The sequence below is a fragment of the Mauremys reevesii genome, linkage group 5 (genome assembly GCF_016161935.1).
Source record: "Mauremys reevesii isolate NIE-2019 linkage group 5, ASM1616193v1, whole genome shotgun sequence".
Lineage (NCBI taxonomy): Eukaryota > Metazoa > Chordata > Testudines > Geoemydidae > Mauremys > Mauremys reevesii.
In genome coordinates, this window is record NC_052627.1 from 33,872,302 (window position 1) to 33,895,072 (window position 22,771).

Sequence of the window (22,771 nt, forward strand, 5' to 3'; positions counted from 1 at the left end):
AGAATACAGACGACCTTTGTTTCTATAATGTTGGCTATTAGTTTTCTTTTTCCATACTCTTTGGAACAATTTTTTGTTCCTCTGACATGGCTACATCTTACAATGTATTTTGTGCAGCAGGTCAGGGTGGAAGGATTGGTATGGTAAAAAGAAGAGTTAGTCAATTACACACATTAGGCCAAATCCTCAGCTGGTATAAACTAAAATAGCTCAACTGAAGTCTATGGAGTTGTGTTATACCAGCTGAAGATCTGACCCACTAAGTAGGACAAAAACAGGATGTTTTTCCCCCCCTCTCCTGAAAAGCAGTCTTCATTCTTCCTTAAAAGCAATCTCAGACTAAAATAAAAGCAATGGAAAGATACACATCTGGCCCTTTATGAGTCGTGTGTTTATTACATCACATTCATACTGAAAAGATTTAATTGTTAGATTGGGAGTGGTCATTGTGTTCAGATAAAAAGGCCTATTTACAAAGATGTTTACTTTACAGTTTTACACAAGACATGATTCTTCAGAACATACAAAGTATCAAATCAGACCTAGGTCTAGCACTTGCCTGTAACTATAGGTTAAACCAAAAGGAAATCTACAGCAACCATTAGACTAAAAATTCCACAACGTACATAAAACATTGTGTCCTGCAATTACAAATGTATAAATGACTCCACATCAGTCGTGATTTAATGGATTAGAGATTCTCTATACTTCTTTCTTCTTGAGTATTAGTGGACCCACATTATCGCCTGTCAATTCATTGTGTTTGTTGTGAGAGCCATCACAGACAGGGAACTGGAAAAGACAAGAATGATTAGTGTATTTACTGTACAGCTTTTGTTGTTAGTAAGAGTTCTACAAGCAACTAAAACAAGTGGTGGTCATTTGTGTAGAGGATAATCCATATTGTTGGAATGAGATCAAGACTCCACCAACTCAAAAACAACAACAAAAAAACCCATAAGTCAGAAATGCTCAGAGTATAACTTAAGAACAGTGGTTCCCAAACTGGGGTTCGTGAAATGTTACAAGGGGTTCTTGGTGAAAAAATTCCCTAAAGGAGGACAGAGCTGTCCCTAGGAACCCCAGGCAGCAGCCCGGAGCCCCTGGACTTCCAAGAGCTAAGCAGATCAAAGCAAGCATATCTATCACACTGAGGAGATTTCAAGACTCCTTCTAAGAAATGGAAAGGGAAGTGAATATTTTTTGCTGTTTTTAAAATTAAATAGGAAGCTACTATTTTAAAAATTACAAACAAATTTAAGCTTTGTTGTAATGTGTGTTTGCCTGGGCTGCTCAAGACCTGAATGCTTGTGTAGGAGGAACTCTTTTGAGTTGGCTTCTTAAATACCTTCATGCTGTTTCACATCTGATACTCCTGGGTGAAACATAAGAGCCTTGTCTTATAACAGGCTTATTCAAAGTGATACAAGCTACGAAAGTGAGATCTTGGAAGAGTGTCACTGTTTTCATAATGTAATAAAAATACTGTAATGATAGATACATTAATAAGTGTGTAATAAGCATGTCAAAAACACTTTTATATTTCCAAGATCACTGCTTTTATAATTTATACTCAGGCAAAGGAGAAAATCATTTTTAGAAGGGAGGTTGCAAAACTTGATATTTTAGTGAAAGGGGTTCACAGGTTGTTAAAGTTTGGGAACCACTGCTTAAGAACCAAATGCAACAGATCATCCCCTAAATGAGAGCTGTTGCTACTCCTTCCATGAAGCTAAAGGATAAGGGACAATGTGACCCAGCTGCAGATTTGATTCTGACAAATAAGTAGCAATTAATCTTAATTTCTCAGAGGAGATAGGGATACAAGATTATGATTGTGTTGTATATTTAACAGATAAGTGAAAAGTCCTTTCACTTCCAGCCAGTTAACAAAGTAGCTCTCAGTATTAAAAGTCTGGGCAGCTTTAGACTAGATACCTTTTTTCTGCACAGAAGTACAGTAACTCCTCACTTAACATTGTAGTTATGTTCCTGAAAAATGCAACTTTAAGTGAAACAATGTTAAACTAATCCAAATGTCCCATAAGATTTAATGTAAAATGTGGGGGGTTAGGTTCCAAGGAAATTTTGGGGGGGCAGACAAAAGGCAGTATACTGTACTGTGGTTGGGAAGTGCCCCTGGCTTACCCCACACAGGCATAGCCCACTGCACGCACGGACGCTAGGAAGAGCCTTTGCAGCAGCAGCGGCAGCTTCCCCAGAGAACAGGCTCGGAGTTTGCTGGGAATGCTCCAGGCTTGCCTCTTCCTGTCCCTGCTCCACTCCACCTTCTCTCCGGGGCATGCCACATCCTTCCCCCCCCCCCCCCCCCCCCCAAAAGTCCTAAGCACCACCAAACAGCTGTTTAGCAGTGCTTAGGATTTTCTGAGAGGGAGGGGGAGGAGTGGAGATGCAGCACTTCCCTGCTCCTCCCCCTCCCTCCCAGAAAGTCCTAAGCTGTTTGGCAGTGGGGAAGCACTGGGAGGGAGGGGGAGGAGGCAGAGAAGTGGCACTTGTGCAACACTCACTTGTAAAGTCACTGCTCTTCCACAGAATCTTACAAGCAGACAGCCAAACGACATTATAAGGGAGCATGCACTTTAAACGAGCATGTTCACTAATTGAGCAGGGAGGTAACACTGAAACAATGTGAAGTGGGACAACGTTAAATGAGGAGTTACTGTATATGTACCCATTTAAATGTGCCAAAGACAGCATGTTGCATCAGGGTGGCGTTTAAGAGCACTATACAAAGAATTTTTTTTTTAAAGGTTTCCTGCTATTGTTGTTTTCCAACATCCTAGCAATCCCTGTCTTCCCTATATGGCACTGGTCAGTCAGAAGACTGCTGGTGCTGAGGAATCAAACTCCATAGAGAAGCATAAAGCATTAAGAACACCTGCTCCAAGCTACAAAGTGTATTTAAAAAAAACAAAAACACTTTTTCACTGACAAAACAGCCCAATAGAGGAGCAGCTAAATCCAGAGGCACCCAATGTACTTTAAGGTTCATTCCAGAGCTGGTCAAGTTTTGATTAAACTTTTCCCCCTGCCTCCCATTGGAAAATGCTGTTTCATCTAAATGTTTTGTATAAAAGGATCTGTTTTAACAAAACATTTCATTGGGAAAGTTTCATAGGTCCAGGACTGTGCACAGTACAGACCATCATGTGGTTTGTAGGTTTCTAAGCTCTCCTGCATAGGTTTAGAGTGGAGAAAAAGAACTGCACAACTCTTAGAGAACCCCATGAATCTGTCCAGCCTCAGGGTGAGAGTAATGTGCTCCAATTCACAGAAAGCAGAACTGATAATAAAAAAAAGTTAACTCCATAGCCCTATGGCATTGCTATAAAGCACCTTACCGTCTTAGAACGCCAACACCTGCAGTAAGCTTTAGTGAGGCACAGATCTTCAATGTTTATTTCATTTACTACTTTGGGATTTTCCTTCTGGATCTTGAGGTTAATCAAGCTATCCTTCTGCTGTTTCTTCTTGGGGAGGAATGGACGAAGAGCCAGGTATCCAAGTAGTGCCAGGACACCCAGGAATGGCAATAACCGCAGCCATTCTGAAACTAAAAAACACACTAGACTTATATAGAGCACTAGGGTGTGAGCTGATTTCAGCATCAGTTACACTCAAATGGCACAGAAGCAGCTCTTCCTGCTTGATTTAGAATGAGTAGGGCATCGAGGCTAACCAATGGAATGGACTAGTGAAGAGAGACTGGAAAATAGAGGAGGAACACATAGGAGACACAAAGGGTAAAATCCTGGCTCCAAAGAAGTCCAGAGCAAAACTCCCATTGATCTCAATGGGGCCAGGTTCTCACTCATAGTTTAAGATTGATGCAGTAGAGGAAGGGGAAATCAGTGGAGAAATCCAAAGCATGATTCACACTAAACGAAGGCTCCCTAATGCTTTACCTGCTCACTCAAATTAGCTTTGAATTATCTTTTAACAAATATAAGAGGAAATGTTAACAGTATGTGTTTGTTAGAAAATGGCCAGAGGCTAATTTGAGTGAGCATTCTTAAGGGTCCTTCTTTGAGTGTGAATCCTATTTTGGATCTCTCCATTGATTCCTCTTCTACACTGCATCAGGCTTAAACTTCTTCTACATACATATGAATGTATAGGTTAAGGTTGCCTAAGATTTCCTATAACCCTGTGTTTTCAATTACTTATAACTTCAGCAAATTTTAACCATTGGGTCTGAAGTTTTTCCATGGCTGGGGTCATCTTCAGGTTGAAATCTTAAAAGGAAAAAAAAATCAGTGGAAATGGTACAACCATTTCTAAGAAGGAAGTTAGTGGAAAAAATTGTCATTTTGCCAATGTTCATTTTTTTGTTTAAGAGCTCTAGTGCCTCAAGACTTTGAAGCAGGATATTACCACTTGGCAGACAGTGGCTCTTGAAACCAGACAGGTCCCTTTTGTTATCCCCATGAAAACCCATCTGGATTTGGCCAAGTAAACATATATAAGCTACAGAAAATTGCCACTTGAGCATACACTGAAGAACTTGTTTTAAGTTTCCTCCTGAATTCTCTTAATATTCTATTTGCGCTGAGTATGCTCTCAAGACCCACTTACCCTCTTGCCTCATTCTAAAGCATCCACAAATACCAGTAAAATGGGGGTATATATTAACCTTTACAAGCCATATACAGGAGCAGAGCCTCAAGTAGTGTAAATTGTCATTGCTCTATTGACTTCAATAGAACCTGCTAAGTTGCTGCCCCTCAGACTCTGATGAAATGAACTATGTGGAAGCAAAATATTAATTCTTGGTTGTTATTTAGATTTACACTTTAATCCTCAGAGGATATTATTTTAAAATAAAAGAATCTTTGAATAGGTTGGTCAGGGAGCCCAAACTATTATATAAGCTCCTTGTAAAAGAAGACACAGTACCCAATTATCTTGCTGTTTGCATTCAAACCAAGTTCCTCTTTAAATGGGCTTAGGGCCAAAACATAGCTAGATGTGTTCTGTTTGTGTTTCAAGATTAAAAGAAGGGAAATGTAATATAGCAAACCGAAGATGAGAAGTATTTTTTTGTCCTAAAAGCTTCAAGTAACCCAAAAGACGCAGTAGGTTTTTTTTATTCTGTACACCAGGGTTGCATTTGTGGTAAACAGATTATTAAAAGAAAAGAACACACAATTTCATAACTCAGAATGCCATGCCTCTTTTGAAATGAGCTCTGGTTGGGAAAGTATGTAACATAATGAACGTGCTGCATGGTGACATTTATTCACTCTTTATTCATTCCTTAGCCTTTGAAGTAAAAGCCCTCCTTAACGTATACTACCTGGAAGAACGACAATGAGCATTTAAAGCACCATGGCTTGTGTGAAAGAGGCACTATAAACTGCCAAAGGGAGAAGTACCCAACTTTAGTATAGAATTTTGACTGGAAGCACAGTCTTTCTGCAACTCCAACTGCAAGAGTCACTCTTAGGCTATGGCTACACTTGCACTTCAAAGCGCTGCCGCGGCAGCGCTTTGAAGCGCTAAGTGTAGTCAAAGCGCCAGCGCTGGGAGAGAGCTCTCCCAGCGCTGACCGTACTCCACCTCCCTGTGGGGAATAACGTACCGCGCTGGGAGCCGCGCTCCCAGCGCTGGGGCTTTGACCACACTGGCGCTTTGCAGCGCCGCAATTTGCAGCACTGGAGAGGGTGTGTTTTCACACCCTGCTGCAGCGCTGCAAATTTGCAAGTGTAGCCATGGCCTCAGTTTGCTTTCTCATAGAATTTGCTAACACCAGCCCCTGCAATACTATATAGAAGTTTCTATTACCTCTGACTTTTCCCATTGTCCCACACACAAAAAACTTTTGAGTTCTCCACAGTACTAAATTCTGAAGTATTCACGGTAATATCTGTAAATGTTGTATAGAGTATTATACGTGCTAGACACCAGTTGCTGATAGCTTGTCTGTTCTTGTCATTAGCATCAATGACAGCTATGTGAAGTCTTGAGTACCCTCATTCTGCCAGGGAAATCAGCAGAAGAACTGAGTGAATCTTTGTTTAAAATCCAAATCTGCATTAATATTTCAGTAGAGAAATCTCTTTCCGGTCAGCTTTTCCAGAGCTGAATTGCATCAGAAGGTCTAATCCTGCAAGCTGTTGAGCATCCAGTTCCGACTGACCCAGTGGGAGTTGGGTGCCCAGAACCTCAAAAGGACTGGGCTCAGAGTATGTATGGCAAGAACCAATGACCTAGCTGGAGAAGCAAACCTCAAGTGTACCTGATTAAAGTAAGTAGTGGTACCTTGTGGACTCAACCACTGTTCCAGGATAATCTTGCATAACCTCACCTATTCTTTCAATCGCTAATAACAGAAACAATGCATCCTGAAAATAAGGTCTCAAGAACTTTCTTAGGAAGTAAGTGATCCTGTGGTCAGGTTTTGCAGATAGGAATTATGCTTTAACCATGTTGTGTGCTGACACAGCAGGTGTTACGCATATGACAAAATGCAGTTTGGAAAGCTTTTGTTCCAGCACATGAAGATTTGGAAACCAAACCACTACTTAAAGGATTTTAATACATTTTTTAACTTGTGAAGGTACATTTAGTGAGAATGCAATCAGGGGCGGCTCTAGACATTTTGCCGCCCCAAGCACGGAGGGTCTGCTGAAGCCGCGGGACTAGCGGACCCTCCGCAGGCAAGCCGCCGAAGGCACCCTGCCTGCCGCCCTAGCGGCGACTGGCAGAGCGCCCCCCGCGGCTTGCCGCCCCAGGCAGGCGCTTGGAGTGCTGGTGCCTGGAGCCGCCCCTGAATGCAATTAACATAAGAAAAGAGTCTCTCCCCTGAAAGAATCTTTCCAATCACATTCAGTAGACCCACTAGCAGAGAAGTTGAGTTTCCTGGCCTCCCCAAATCTGTAAGATCTACTCAGAGCTCCAAGACAGATAAGATGCACACTTGGGAGCACTACAGACCAAAGTAGGGTACTTACAAAACATGTAGCACACTTGATAAGACTAGACACAGGGAGAAGAAGGGCCTCATAAAAATACCATTAGAATCAAATGGCATTAAGTAGATTTTTGAATAGTGATTGGCATCTTAACATAGCATGGAGAGCCTCAAGCAAAGCTCAAAGACAGAACATTTAGCTGATCTGGTAGGCATGACTGAGGAACAAAGTCTCAGCCCACTTGGGTACAAACACACAGAGAGGAAACACAGGAGAAAGACAAGTAACAACCAGAATAGGAAGTTGTTATTTATTATTTGTACTGTGGTAGCAAAACGCACAGGGTTTTTAGCTTCACTAGCCAATGACTTCTGCAGTATATTTATATGGGACCTGGAGGTTTTCCAGAGAATCAAAACAAAATTGACTCATGATACAAAATATTGCCACAGAACTTCCACAGGGATACCCTTTAATATGGCTTGAAAAACTGACATTTCAAATTTGAGTTCATGTAATAATGTCTTTCTGAGCCTACAAACAGCTCCCCTGCCTCTGTTGGTACACCTAGCTTTCTGAAGCAGATCCAACAAAATTAACAAGATTCTGTTCACTGATGCTATTCAGACTTCTGTGAACACCACAAACATAAGAATCAAGCCAATTTCACAGTGCTATTGCTTGGGAATGCTGAGCATCAGAGCCAGTCACTGGAGCTATTTCTGAGGGCACCCAAAAATAGAGGGTGGGAAAGGGGTAGAGTAACAAAGACAAATCTTTGTCCCTCCAAAGAACACAAGAGAAGGGAAGGAAGAAGAGACCAGACTTTCCTTCTCCGTCTACAATCAGAAAGGAGTGAGTCTTCAAACTTATACTTCTGCTAGCTAAAGACCAATCCAAAAAGTGGAGTCCCTGGAGAGTGTCTAGCAGTAACACTTGACAGGAACAACTCTCGCCCAAGAAGCTGGTGTCATAGGCCTCTTAGCAGGGTGTTGCCTCTCTCCCTATTTTTCCCCTTACCAGTTTCTGGGAAGTAGATGTCCACTCTTTTTTCATACTCACACTTTAAGTTCCCTAACAGTAACAAGACCTTTATTAGATGTGAACGGAAAGGGAATCCTGACAGTGACAACCTAACTAAAGTATCAGAGGGGTAGCCGTGTTAGTCTGGATCTGTAAAAGCAACAAAGAATCCTGTGGCACCTTATAGACTAACAGACGTTTTGCAGCATGAGCTTTCGTGGGTGAATACCCACTTCTTCGGATGCAAGTGGGTATTCACCCACAAAAGCTCATGCTGCAAAATGTCTGTTAACCTAACTAAAGTGAATGGCCACAGCGTACATTGCAGCTTCCTGCAGCTGATATTCTGTCCTCTCCCTCTCATTTGGAAAAGAAGAAAAAAAAAATCAGGTGGAAGGAGTGTGTGTCAGCCAAAGTGGTTCTTTAGCACAAAAACTGGTGTTCATAGAAAAACTGAGCGGTAGAGGTAGCTTTGTTGCATTTTTTAATTACTTTCTAATATCAGTTTCAAAAACTAAATTATGTATGCACTAGTAGGTGCTCACTTACTACTGTATATTACACTACTTTCTATTTCAACTGGCTACAGAGCAGCTCATCAGTAAGTTAAAACACTAAATGTGTATGAAGTATCCACCATTCAGCGTGCAATGTGCTATTGCATCAGGATTTTTAGTGACTCCAGGCTCTATGCAAATTCAGAAGTTACTTCCTGAATTACATTCTCCTCAAAGTTAACTAGCAGGGGGCTTTTTCTAACAGATGATTGTACTGCTTCCTGTTTTTACAGATTCAGTCAATGAGTTCTCATTTCCACGCACTCTAAACACAAAAAAAACTAATTTAAAAAAGAACAGGAGTACTTGTGGCACCTTAGAGACTAACAAATTTATTTCAGCATTTATTATGTAGCCCACGAAAGCTTATGCTGAAATAAATCTGTTAGTCTCTAAGGTGCCACAAGTACTCCTGTTCTTTTTGCGGATACGGATACAGACTAACACGGCTGCTACTCTGAAACCTCTAATTTCAGATTCCCACTAGATAACTCAGCAAGTTAGGTGGGGCAGGAAGAACAGATTAATAAATTAAGAAACCCCAATCCCCTATTAGATACACATGCAGCTTGTCACACTACTATATAAGATGACATGGTCAGAGATTCACTCAAGTGGTCTGTGGAGGATACTTCTCAATGTGCCCCTGCCTTCTCTATCCCCTCTCCTTCACCCCACACACTCTTTCACAGCAACTACAGGAGCATATATTCTGAACAGAGGTGGCTCAAACATTTGTAAGAGAGGCTTCATAAGAGTGGCCTCTTCCTGTATGGGATGCTGCTTAGGTTACCAACAGCCCCCTTCGCATAGAGGTTAGATGGAAAGCCCACAAAAATTGTGCCTGTGGCCCTCCACTGAAAAATTAAAGTATAATCAGCATGTAATTCCTACAGGGAATTTGACACTTATCTTACCTCACTCATGAACATGTCATTTTGATATACAGATAAAGGCTGTCTATATTTATACTGCCAGCATAAAAAGCATGATCATCATGAGACAGTACTGTACATTTCAGCATGACTGTTGTGAACACACAGGAGTGGGGGGAAGAGGCAGCCACGGCAAGAAAGTAAGAGAGGTAGAGACTTCTGAACATTAAGGGTGTGACAACACTAGAAGATAGTGTCTGAAACCCAATGCCAAACATTGGTCCCTTCCTCCCTGCTAACCCTTGATGCTTCTACTTTCGGTGAATGGTGGTTCTGTATATTGTATTGAGTATAGTTTTTCCTGTCAACACAAGCCGTCAGAGGCAGGCTATGACTGACATCAGATCTCAAAAAATGGTTCAGTTTCTAGCGTACAGGGGGCCCAGGATTTTTATCAGCCTAAAATACAAAGCTGTATGTAAGATGCTGCTCTCCACCCTGTGTTTTCCCCTCATTTCTCTGTGATTGATAAGGTAAGAGCTTTTACTCAGGGACAGTTTTTCCTAATTAAACTTAGGGATGCAAAAGAAGAAAAGTTCTAATAGCCAAATATTATTTTAGTGCCCACCCTGATTCTGGGGTCAGGCTTGAGACTACAAGATCAACACTCAAACAAATGTGTGCTTAGTGAGTATGGTGCCTAGCACAGGACCCTGATCCTTGATTGATGGCCAAGTAGATGCTCACTCAGTACAAATAATATTTTTAAATTACTTCCCTTCTTTCACAGCCAGGAAACAAACTAGATCAAAGTTTGTAAATTTTCATTTGAGGCTGCCAAAGAACATTCATTCTTTTTAATTTATAGTAGTAAATATTAGTAATAATAAATTTACTCTACACTTCTACGCATCTTTCACTGACCATAATTCAATTGATATGTTCTATAATATCTCCTTCCTTGTCTTGAATTTGAACTGTTACTGTGTGAATACTTTGAGTTACACTGTATAATATTCAAGGCACTGATCTTGTCTACAACTGTTTTGTAAAATGGTAAGCACAGCTACAACAATTATATAAATGTTGTGATGATTTGATTATTGTTGTACCTACAATGCTAACAACTAATCACTAGTGCCTACTAGCTACCAGTGCTAGCTGCTTCCCAGACATTCAAGATGGGACAAACCCTTCTCCTAGGTGCTCATGACTTAAGGACAGACAGAAAAGTAGTCAGGTTAGGGACAGTAGAACAACAAACAGGGACTGTAATACAATACAAAGAGTAGCAAATGTCCTAGAAAATGCTTGTATATTTAATCTTTGTACAAAATATAGTTGTATTAGTATACTGTAATCTTTTAGTTCTTAAATCAGTAACTTATTGAATTACAGCTGCCACAATGCTTAGAGCAGGCACTGTCCAGAACATACAGTTTCCTGGACTGTAGAGTTTAACTGTTCTGGTTTGCTGTTGGACTGTAAAGTGGTACAACTTCCTAGTGCAGACAAGTCCTTAGTCTCCAACTGCAGCCCTTCAGAGGGAAAAATTCAACAAAAGAAGAAATATTTCAAGAAGTAACCAGATGTCTGTTTCACACTTCAAGGGGTTATTTTTTCAAGAGTCAGGGAAACACTTTGAAGGTGTCTTTTTAAAAGAGCTATAGTCAAAGAGCAGCATCTGCTAAAAATTTAGTGAAAATTCTTGCCGATTACTCAGTTCAAGAGCAGTTCTGGCACCATATAGCCCCTGATTTGGCTGTATTCTTGTTGAGCGACCTTTTGGAAGAAGCAGGCAAACATGTCCTATCATTAAATGATTTCATAAAGCAATGTAGTAGAGTGCATTGCTGTATAAATTTAGTATTTCAAAACTTATTATTCAACTTGCCCACATTACAGCTGCTGTTTGAATAACTTAAGGTTCTTGCCATTTGATCTCGGCGGGCAGACCCTTTTGCCCATGTGCAGCGCCACTGAAGTGAATGTAACCAGGGCCAGCTCTAGGTTTTTTGCTGCCCCAAGCAAAAAAATTTTTGGCTGCCCGCCACCTCAGCACTGGGCTCCCCATCTGTACCCTCCTGCTGCCCCAGCCCTGGGTTCTCCCCGCACAACTGCACCCTCCTGCTGCCCAGCCCTGGGTCACTGGTAACTCGGTCCCAGAGCGGGTTATTTAGACGGAATTTTGGATGTGCACAGAACACAGACAGGATTGGTTCCCATATGGTTACAGAACTGCGGTAAAGTGGAACAATTTTCAGCTTGTGTGATTGAAGGATATCTAGATGCATATTATAAGACTGTCCTACATAAATGAGGAAAAGTTGAGGTGCCTTTATTATTCTTTTGTTCCACTCTGTTTCCATGGGGAATTTGCCAATGCAATATCACTGTCTTCCTTTTAAAAGGAAACTTTTTAAAAAAAAAAAGGCAATGGCTGTTGAAAATAGCAATTCCAGTCCTAATAACCACTGGGGAGCATTTCTTGCTCAATTTTATCCTACTTTTTCTACAGCAAGTTACAGTGGATCAGTATATTTGATTTGGGAGAAATGAAGTAACAGCTGCCCAAATTGATCTTGAGCACTCCTGAATTTTGAGAGTGTTCAAATCTGGAAGGCAGGTGCAAGATTCCCTTTCTGAATATTAGCTAAATCTGGAAAGGAAAAGTCAATTTCTGCTTCCATGGCTCAGAAGTGGAAATCCTCCTACATGCCTGGTACTGTATCTAAAGTGGCTCAGGTCCTCTAGTAGAGCCTCCCCTCCCTTACTTTTCATTTTCAATTCTAGGGGGATCCACGTACCTCCCTTGCTAGGCTTCAGATAGAGAGGGGCACTGTCCATTTAGTCCACCCAATTCTTTCTTTGGGGGCTGCAAGGTGAGGTCACACCAGTATCCCTAATCCAGTCTGGGGATGTCTTCTGAAGGGGATATCTAGGCCAAAGCCTTCTACTCCTTGGGCACACTTGTTCCCCCGTTCACAGTGCCACCCCGTTCTAGCAGTGAGCATCTATTCACAGCAAGCTGCAGCATGAGGTCTTAGCTACCTCACTCCCTCCCCTCCCTTTCCTGTTGATAGCTGCCAAAGGAATGCTGGGAAATGTAGGTCTTTCCCTGCTCCAGGGCTGGCTCTATAGGCAGGGAGCTAACCAAGGAACTACAGCTCCCATGCCGGATCCCTGCCGCCCCTGCAAATGTGCTGCCCCAAACACTTGCTTTTTTGCTGGTGCCTAGAGCCGGCCCTGAATGTAACTCTACAAGGGTAAAAGGATTTGACAGCACAGATCAGAGCCAAAGACTTTAAAAGTATGTCAGGAAACCAAGGGTATGTTTTCACTACCAGCCAGATCGGCGGGCAGCGATCGATCCAGCGGGGAGCGATTTATCGCGTCTAGACTAGGCACAATAAATCAATCCCCAAGCGCTCTCCTGTCGACTCCTGTACTCCAGCTCAGCGAGAGGTGCAGACAGAGTCAATGGGGGAGCGGCAGAAGTTGACTCACCGTAGTGAAGACACCGCAGTAAGTAGATCTAAGTACGTCGGCTTCAGCTACGTTATTGACGTAGCTGAAGTTGCATAACTTAGATCGATTTCCCCCCCTCCCCCTAGTATAGACCAGGCCCAAGTAAATATGATGATGTATTAATGTAGCTTTCTAAGATCTAATTTTTATGTGCTCAGTTTCATATTCAATATGCAACCATCTCCATTTACCAGGCTGAATTTGTTTTGTGCTTAATTCCACATATGCATGCCCACAACTCCCTGGAGCGCTCAGAGTTACGAACCTCAGAACCTAGAACCTCAGAGTTATGAACACCAGAGTTATAAACTGACCAGTCAACCACACCCCTCATTTGGAACTGGAAGTACACAATCAGACAGAAGGAGAGATTAAAAAAAAAAGCAAGTACAGTACTATGTTAAATGTAACTACAAAAAAAAGGGAAAGCAACATTTTTCTTCTGCACAGTAAAGTTTCAAAGCTGTATTAAGTCAATGTTCAGTTGTAAACTTGTGAAAGAACAACCATGTTTTGTTCAGAGTTATGAACATTTCAGAGTTAAACAACCTCCATTCCCGAGATGTTCATAACTGAGGTTCTACTGTACCTGTATGTTCTATCAATCATTCAGATAGATGCTTTAAAGAAAATTAAAGCTAATTTACAAAAGCATTTTATAACATACTACAGGTGTCTTCTCTCCAGGAGAGAGCAGGGTCTAAATGCAATGCTCTGGTGAGGAGCCCAGTGCTCTCTTCCCTCCTAGGTATCCTATTTCGATGCTCTCCTCTTAAGCCCTGCTGTTTGTTTCTCTCTCTTTTTTTTTTTAAGCAAACAAGACTTAAGATTTTTGACTTATAAGAATTTTGAAAGATAAATTAAAAAGACCCTTTTGAGTTTTTTAAAAAGATGTAAAGGGAAAGTTTAAATATTTTCCAACCTTGATTTTCTTTTTAAAAAAAAAAAAAAACCTCTCTCTCTTTCTGTAAGTTTCAATCAGTGCTCTCGGGGGGCCTGGCTCAAAGTCCTCAACATTTCAGTGGAGTGCCTTTACACCCTCTCGTAGTAAGTTTGAGAGGAGCATTAAAATACTGTGTCTGTAAGTCACCAAGCTGCCCTGTTCTCACAGGAGGTGGGGCACCACAATAGAATGTAGAGATGACAGGCAAAACCCTCCACTGTCCACTCCCATTAGAGCCCTTTCCATGGAGCCCCTTCCAAACTCCCACCTCCTAGGGAGAAGCATAAAGGCAGCTTTTTTTCTCTCCCCTTCTCTAGTAAGCAGGTACAGCCTTACCATACTCAGTTTAAAAAACCTGATAGCAAATAAAACTGCTAAGTTACTAAAATCATTGCTAAATATTTGTAGAGGTTTATATGAAGTTTGACATAAGTGGGAAATGAATTCCCTAATCTTTTCCAGAAGGTATCATAGCTCTGGCATTTACTGCTGATGCTGTCCTTAAAGAGGTGGAAAAGAATATCGTTTAAGTTTAAATTATCAAAACCCCAGAAGCCTACACATACCATGAAGGGGTGAATCAGCAGAACTCTGCGGTTTCAGCACCAATGTCACTACCACAGATCTATAAAACTCCTATGAATATAACTGCAAAATACAAAGCTAGTGTAAATCTTGGGTTTGCAAATGTAAGAGGCTTAGTTCAACCTTAAGACGCTACCCAAAAAGCTCTGACTGAATTGTGATAAAGGATGTTTGAGCAATCTGTAGTGTGCACTCTCCCAAGCAAACAGGTAGTGGTGAGAGACTCAGCACCTTTAACCTAGAATACTTTCACGTCTTTTCATCTTAGATGGCATCCAACTTTAAGGTCACAAGCAATGTCATACTATCAATCATGTGCTGTTATGTCAAGCTGCTGCTGCTGCTAAGAAAAAAGGGGCTGTGAGCCAAGAGAATATTATTTCAAGGAGGATGCTCTTGAAAAGCTCTTCATTAAGTTTGCTGTGTGCCATAACACTGAAATACTTCAATCTTGCACCCATAGAATTCTTGGCTGTTTTTCTCAATTTAGTGCTATCAACATGATGCATACATTACATCTTAGAGAAAAGACATTTAAGTGTGACAATGGACACTAGCCTATTAAATACTGCAGAAATGAATCCTGTGTCCAGATTTGGAATGCCAGCCATGTAGCCATGTATTTCTGACTGCATTTTGTATCTGCATCCATAACAATCAAGCATAGTGAAAGTAAGTACCAGAGCCAGTGAATGTACAGGACTTCTGGAATTTTTCAGCTAAGAAATTGTCATTGAATTCCTATAGCAATCACAAAGCAGTTTCCATTCTAATCCCCTCTTCTACCTATGTTCATTAGTTTCTGAAACATTCACCTTTGGGACTGAAATGTCACATGACTGGCCAGGGGCGGCTCTAGGTATTTTGCCACCCCAAGCACGGCAGGCAGGTTGCCTTTGGCGGCTTGCCTGCAGGAGGTCCCGGTCCCGCGGATTCGGCAGCAGCCTACGGGAGGTCCGCCGAAGCCGCGGGACCAGCGGACCCTCCGCAGGCATGCCACCGAAGGCAACCTGCCAATTGCCCTCGCGGCGACCGGCAGAGCGCCCCCCCTGTGGCTTGCCACCCCAGGCACGCGCTTGGCGTGCTGATGCCTGGAGCCGCCCCTGTGACTGGCCCCTCCCAGAGATTATAATTTATTTTATTCTAAGTTTCAAATCAATTAACTGAAAGGATTTTGTTTAGAGTAAACAGCTTCCCTCCCCACCTCACTCTTAAAAAAAAGTTTTGATTACCTTTTTCAGAATAACTCACATGACTGAAGCTTAAAACTTCAAAGTTGGTACGCTAACTGGCCTTAGTGACCAGTAAGTACTTTGCTAAGTTTTTAAAAGCTTGTGTTTAATAGTTATGTTTGAAACTGCAGGACTGAGCATTAAAAGTAGTGTATTCCCTTATGCTGTCAGTTGTGCACTTAAAGATAGATGTGGTGTGTATGAGTATACAGGTAGACTTCATACCTCCTCAGTTACATAAATCTATGAGCTCAGATGGCTGAAGCAAGAGACTAGAGCCATGTTTACACTAGTGAGCTTACAGCAGCACAGCTGCATCAATGCAGCTGCCCCACAGTAAGATCGCTCGTGTAGCCGCTCTATCCTGACGGGCAAGAGTTCTCCCATCGACATAATTAAACCACCTTCAACGAGCGGACCTTTTAAAGGCCCTTTTACCCTGCCAGAGTAATGATTCTTGTATTTAATTTTTTTTACATTCCCAAACAAACCATGCTAGCTAAAACAATGATACTTGAGGTCCTATCCACACTACAACTGCACCTAGAAACTGGTTCAAATAATTCTAATTTGTAACATAGTTGGGATCTTAATGGGACACAAAACTGAAAAAAAATCACAATTCTGTTGGAAAACATAATTGTAGTAGGTACAAAGTTAAGAGGGGGAAAAATCTCTCTTTTTTCAGTTAGTTCACTTGCTGCAATTGGCAGCACTTTGTATGGTTATTTTCCCTATTTCCCTTGCTAAGGAGACACTTATTAAAAAAAAAAAAGTCACCAGGGGAGCAGAAAATCCTTTCCATAACATTTTAAAGAAATACTTTAAATAGTATGTTACTTTTTTTTTTAAAAGGGTGCTCTGTCAAACAGTTTTTAATTTTATACCTGTTTTTTATTTTTTTTAAAAAACACACATTTTTCTGTGTTCGGCAATTGCGTTAGGCTAGTTACAGAACCAAGCTAACCAGGTCCCCTAAGTTGGCTGTAAATGAACTACAGATGGAGCCTTAAAACAGCCACAAAGTCTGTTAGTTGATATTGCTAAAGTAGGTTCAGTTTAACACTGGTTTAAGAATCTTTGCCTGGTAATTATGGAACAGATAAAAACTTGTTAAGTCTGTTTTTGACATTTTTCAAACCTAATGTGTTCGGCGTTTTTTTAGGTTAAAAGTGCAAGTCTTACATTTAACAATTATAAAGTGGTTAATTAGTCCAGGCTGAGCTGTGATTATTATTTGAATTGAGGGAGAGCTGCTAAAGTGATGTGTAAGATTGGTTACAGTTGGAAAAGACCTGTAAAACAACATCCACTCCCTTCTTACTCAAAAGAACTGCTCCCTGCAGGTCTTCAAGTCATGGCTCATGATAAAACTTGCTTTCTGTCCTAGGAGCCAGGCAGAGCCCATGTAGCTGTAGAGATGCAAGCTGGAGTCTATTCTGCCACAGGCATTATCAGATTTATTAGCCACTTTCAGACTGCAAAATCTTGTTGCTGGAGGTGATATTAGAGGCATAAAGAACACAACTTGATCCAGGGAAGAGGCTGCAGCGCTGGGCTGGCAGTCAACAGAGTCACTCTTAAGACTTGTAGGAACAACTCACACTAGATCTGGGGGAAGTAATATTTTGCAAGAGTAAATATTTTACCACTGGCAGTTATTTTATTTTAGCCACAGACTTGCTTCTCTGTCTGCCACTGTGAAGCAAACGAGGCAGAAGTGCAGTCACCCCCTTAGGTCAAGGGAAACTAAGGCACACAGAAGCAAATTTTCACCCACCAGCAGGAGAGGGCACTGAGATCAGCAACTCTCTTGCCAGTTATGTTAGCTGCCTCACTTCCTCCTTCTCAACACCCATGGGGCAAGAAAGGGGAGCTCTAGGGGAAAGGCAGGGGAAATGTGGGAGGGGAAAGCAATGGGATGGGGAAGAAGCAATAGGAAGGGGGAAGAATCAGGGAGGTGGGAGGAAGTGCATGGGATGGGGTGGGGGACACCAGGGAAGTGCGGGGGCGGAATGGGCTGGGGGAAGGCAGAGAGAGGGGGGCACGGGGAAGGCAGAGAGATGGGGCATAGGAGGGGAAGGGATGAGGTGGCGGACACCAGGGAAGCGGGGGGAGGGGAGAGGGCGTGAAATGGGCTGGGAGAAGGCCTAGAGATGGGGGCACAGGAATTGGATAGGGGTGCTGGGAGGGGAAGGGATGAGGTGGGGGACACCGGGAAAGTGAGGGAGCAGAATGGGCTGGGGGAAGCTGGAGAGATGGGGGCACAGGAAGTGGATGGGGGGGCCGGACGGGGAAGGGATGAGGTGGGGATGCCAGGGAAGCGGAGGGGAAATGGGCTCAGGGAAGGCCGAGAGGTGGGGGCACAGGAATTGGATGGGGCGGGGAAGGGGATGAGGTGGGGATGCCAGGGAAGTGGGGAGGAGGAACGGGCTGGGGAAGTCCGAGAGGTGCGGGCACAGGAATTGGCTGGGGCGCTGGGAAGGGATGAGGTGGGGACACTGGGGAAGTGAGGGTAATGGGCTGGGTGAAGGCCGAGAGGTGGGGGCACAGGAATTGGATGGGGGCGGGAGGGGATGAGGTGGGGATGCCAGGAAGTGGGGAAGGAATAGGCTGAGGGGCTGGGGAAGGCCGAGAGGTGCGGGCACAGAAATTGGCTGGGGCGCTGGGAAGGGATGAGGTGGGGACACTGGGGAAGTGGGGAGGAATGGGCTGGGTGAAGGCAGAGAGATGGGGGCACAGGAATTGGATGGGGGCACTGGGAGGGGATGAGGTGGGGACTCCGGGAAGTGGCGGGAAGGAATAGGCTGAGGGGCTGGGTGAAGGCCGAGAGGTGGGGGCACAGGAATTGGATGGGGGCGCTGGGAGGGGATGAGGTGGGGACACTGGGGAAGTGCGTGGGGAGGAATGGGCTGGGTGAAGGCAGAGAGGTGCAGGCACAGGAATTGGATGGGGGTGGGGAGGGGAGGGGATAGGGGACGCCGGGAAGTGGGGGGATAGGCTGGGGTGAAGGCAGAGAGATGGGGGCACAGGAATTGGATGGGGCGCTGGGAAGGGATGAGGTGGGGGACAGTGGGGAAGTGGGGAGGAAGGAATGGGCTGGGTAAAGGCCGAGAGGTGGGGGCACAGGAATTGGATGGGGCGGGGAGGGGATGAGGTGGGGACGCCAGGGAGGTGGGGGAGGAATGGGCTGGGTGAAGGCTGAGAGGTGGGGGCACAGGAATTGGATGGGGGCGCTGGGAAGGGATGAGGTGGGGACACTGGGGAAGTGGGGAAAGGGCTGGGTGAAGGCCGAGAGGTGCGGGCACAGGAATTGGATGGAGGCGCGGGGAGGGGAGGGGAAGAGGTGGGGGACGCCGGGAAGTGGGTGGGGGGGGATAGGCTGGGGGGAAGGCCGAGAAGTGAGGGGGAGGGGAGGGACTGGATCCTGGCGGGGAGAGCGGAGGGGGCCCAGCCCGCGGTACCTGTCAGCCTGACGAAGCCGCTGATGCTCTCGGGCAAGGGCAGGCGCTTGAGGTAGGCAGGCAGCTGCACTTTGATGATGCGAGCTAAGCTTTCCAGCGGCATGGCGACGTGGGGGGAGGGGCGCTACTCGGCGGCCTCCCCGCCCGCCCGCTCCCTTGTCATGCCACAACGGTGCCCTTCCTCCAAGTGGGGGGAAGGGGGCTTTCTGCTACTGAGCATGTGCGCAGGGCGCGGGCCATTGCGCGTGCGCACTGGGCAAGTGAAGCGCCTGCCCTTAGCGGTCGGGGCTGCGCGTGCTTCTCTTGCTCCAGCGTGGCGGGGGCTCGGGCTGGCGCTGGGACTTGGCTCTGAGCCCCGCGAGCCGCAGGGTTCTGTGGTGACGTAGCAGGCCGGGACCCGCCGAGCGTTAGGCGCACGAGCGAGGCTGGGCTCGCGAGCTACCCGCCTGCGTACAGCGGGGCCTCCCGGGACGCGTTTGCAGCCGGATTGCGGGCCGACGTGGGGCTGGGTGTGAGCTCGCCGAGAGCCTCCCCGGGGAAGGCCTCGCAGAGGGCAGCGGGCTTCCGCCGCGTGACGGGGCAGGAGGCGTTCAAGGAGGGCGGAAATGCCCTCCCTAGTCCCCAATCACGGAACTGGGTCGGCACAATTGTGCAGAATGTTGTAGGGGGGTAAACATAAGCAAAGGTCTGGAAGGTGAATGAAGCCGATTCCGTTAGTAAAGTGGGGTTAAAATGCAAAAAGAGGCAAAAGTAGAAAGGGAAAATGCAAGGCGAGGTAATAACATTATTTTATAAAATTACAAAACAGGTGAATGTAAATGTAGCCATACAATACTCCCCCAAGGAGTTCAGTCACTAATTTAATTAATTACTTTTTTAACAAGCACGGAAGCATGTCCTCTGGCATGATGGCGGAAGCATAAATCTTTAGCGCATCTGGCACATAAATATCTTGCAACACTAGCTACAACAGTGCCATGCAAATGCCTGTTCTCACTTTCAGGTGTCATTGTAAATAAGTGGGCAGCATTATCTCACTTAAACTAATTTGTTTTGCTTCGCAATTGGCTGAACCAGAAGTAGGCCTAAGTGAACCTGTAGGCTCTAAAGTTTTACGTTTTGATTTGATTGCAGTTATGTAAGAAAAAAACTACATTTGCAGTTGCACTTTCATGATAAAGAGATTGCACTACAGTATTTATATGAGGTGACTTGAAAAATACCACTTTTGTATATAATTTTTAAGTGCAAATATTTGGAAGCAAAAATAATATGAGCACTGTACACTTTGTATTCTGTGTTGTAATTGAAATCGATATATTTTAAAATGTAGAAGAACATCAAAATATTTAATAAATTTCAGTTGGTATTCTGTTGTTTAACAGTGCGATTAATTTTTTTTAGTTAATCGCGTGAGTTAACTGCAGTTAATCGGCAGCCCTAATAATTAGGTATCTAAGTAAGGAGGGCTGAAATGGATGACTTTTTGGCTGAGGCCTGTAAAATTTTAGTTTAACTCTTTTAGGCCCTTAGAGATAAGAAATGCTGACATAAGTAAGTGACCGTGACCGAAGAATTAGTTGGAAGATTAATTTAAAATCACAAAAATGCTTTAGAGGCACATTTGTTTCTAACATGTGCCTTAATAACAAGCTACAGGTTGTGTGTCAGTGCTAATGAGAATAAAATGAACTATACACGACCTATAGAAAATGGGGTATCTCAAGTTTCTTGGGGAAACCAAACCAATAAGGAAAAAGAGGGTTGATACTTTCATGTATATGTGCAGAATCATATGAAAACAGGGTGCCCAGAATGGGAAAATTTGAGCTTCCTACAGGAAAATGCCAACATTAACCATCCCTCTACCGATGATCAATCCATGAGAGACCCTTCAGACCCTAATACGATCTAGGAGGATGTGAGGATGTTCTAGGATTTGTATATGCTATGATATTCATAACTTTGCAGGTAACTTTAATAACATTGATAAAAGATATTAGGCCTTGTTCTTGTGATTGTATATGTTACTTTCCTTGGCTTTCATGTGTTCTAAATCTAAAACAGACAGAGGTAACTGTTGAACGTGAGACTAGGTGCCAGAGCTGAACCTACAGATTTTGTAATACAATACAATTACATTTACTTTAATTAAAATAAAAGGCTACAAGTGGGATAGATCCTGGAACTATGCTGATTACACCAGTTGAAGATATACCTTGTGAAAGAATACTGAAAGTGTAATGCAGTGTTCTAGGATAGCACAGTGTTCAGGTTGAAGTAGGAGATAATGGTTTCCATAGGGACATTTAGGAAAGTTCCTCCATAGGATATTTTGTGAAAAATAAAATATAACCCCCTGGTTCATTTAGTACAAACTGGTCCATTCCAAACTATTTTTAAGATACGAATTAAAAGAATCTCTGACATTCTTATAAAATGAAAAAATGAGTCCCATTGGACTTGTATCCAGTGACTTCCATTAATGTTTATTGCAAATATCCAGTAATCCTTACTGAACACCTTAACTGAGAGGATATAGCAAACAACTATTGTACTTTATTATTTGTAATATAAATAATGGATATATTCTAAGTAGCATATTATAAAGTTCATCATCATCATTCATGCCCGTCACCCCAACCGGGGTATGGGCCGCCAACAACAGATCTCCATAGTCTTCTATCCTGGGCCATTCGCTCTAGCTGGTTCCAGGTATAGCCCATTTTTTTGCTATCAACCTGAAGGTCGCGTCGCCAGGTATTTCTTGCCTTGGGGTTCCACTGCAGTGCCTGTCTGGTGATGTTGGTTGGCTGCAGTGTATGTCCTATCCAGCCCCACCTTCTCCTTCTAATTTCTTCCTCTGCTGGGAGTTGATGGGTGCTCTCCAAGAGGTGGATGTTACTGATGGTGTCTGGCCAGCGGATCTGGAGAATCCTTCTGAGGCAGCTATTAATGAAGGTCTGGATCTTCCTGGTGGTTGTTTTGGTTGTCCTCCAGGTTTCAGCTCCATACAGTAAGACTGATTTCACGTTGGAGTTGAACAGTCGAATCTTTATTGCCAAAGACAGCTCTCTGGAGCTCCAGATGTTCTTGAGCTGTAAGAAGGCTGCTCTTGCCTTACCAATCCTTACTTTGATGTCCACCCTGCTGGTCGATGATGCTACCTAGGTAGGTGAAGGACTGCACTTCTTCCAGGGGCTTCCATTCAGTGTGACTGGGTCGTTGCTGATGGAATTGATCCTAAGAATCTTGGTCTTATCCTTGTGGATGTTGAGGCCAACCTGTGATGGCTGGTCTTCTCTTGCATCTGCTGTTCAAAGTCCAGGTCATCAAGCTGGGTCCACAATGACCATTGGATTCCATTCAGTGGATGTCTTCATAATCCAATCGATGACGAGAAGAAAGAGAAGTGGTGACAACAAGCATCCTTGTCTGACTCGCACCTGGAAGCTGTTTGTGAGCTGCCCTCCGTGGATCACTCTACAGTGTATGCCGTCAGATGAATTCTTGATCAGGTTGACCACCTTTGCTGGGATGCCATAGTGCCGAAGGAGCTTCCAGAGGGTCTCTTGATCCACGAATGCTTTCTCATAGTCAACAAAGTTGATGTACAGACTGCTCGACTA

At 43.7% G+C, this 22,771-nt stretch overlaps 1 protein-coding gene across 1 annotated transcript; it reads right to left on the minus strand.

The window, feature by feature from the left end:
• Nucleotides 1-19,654, minus strand: CISD2 (CDGSH iron sulfur domain 2). Its single transcript, XM_039540591.1, has 3 exons — nt 19,143-19,654; nt 3,363-3,574; nt 1-792 (listed from the first exon to the last, which is right to left on the minus strand). Exons 1-3 carry the CDS (start codon nt 19,243-19,245, stop codon nt 703-705), a joined length of 405 nt encoding a protein of 134 aa, XP_039396525.1. The 5' UTR covers nt 19,246-19,654; the 3' UTR covers nt 1-702.
• Nucleotides 19,655-22,771: the final 3,117 nt, after the last annotated feature.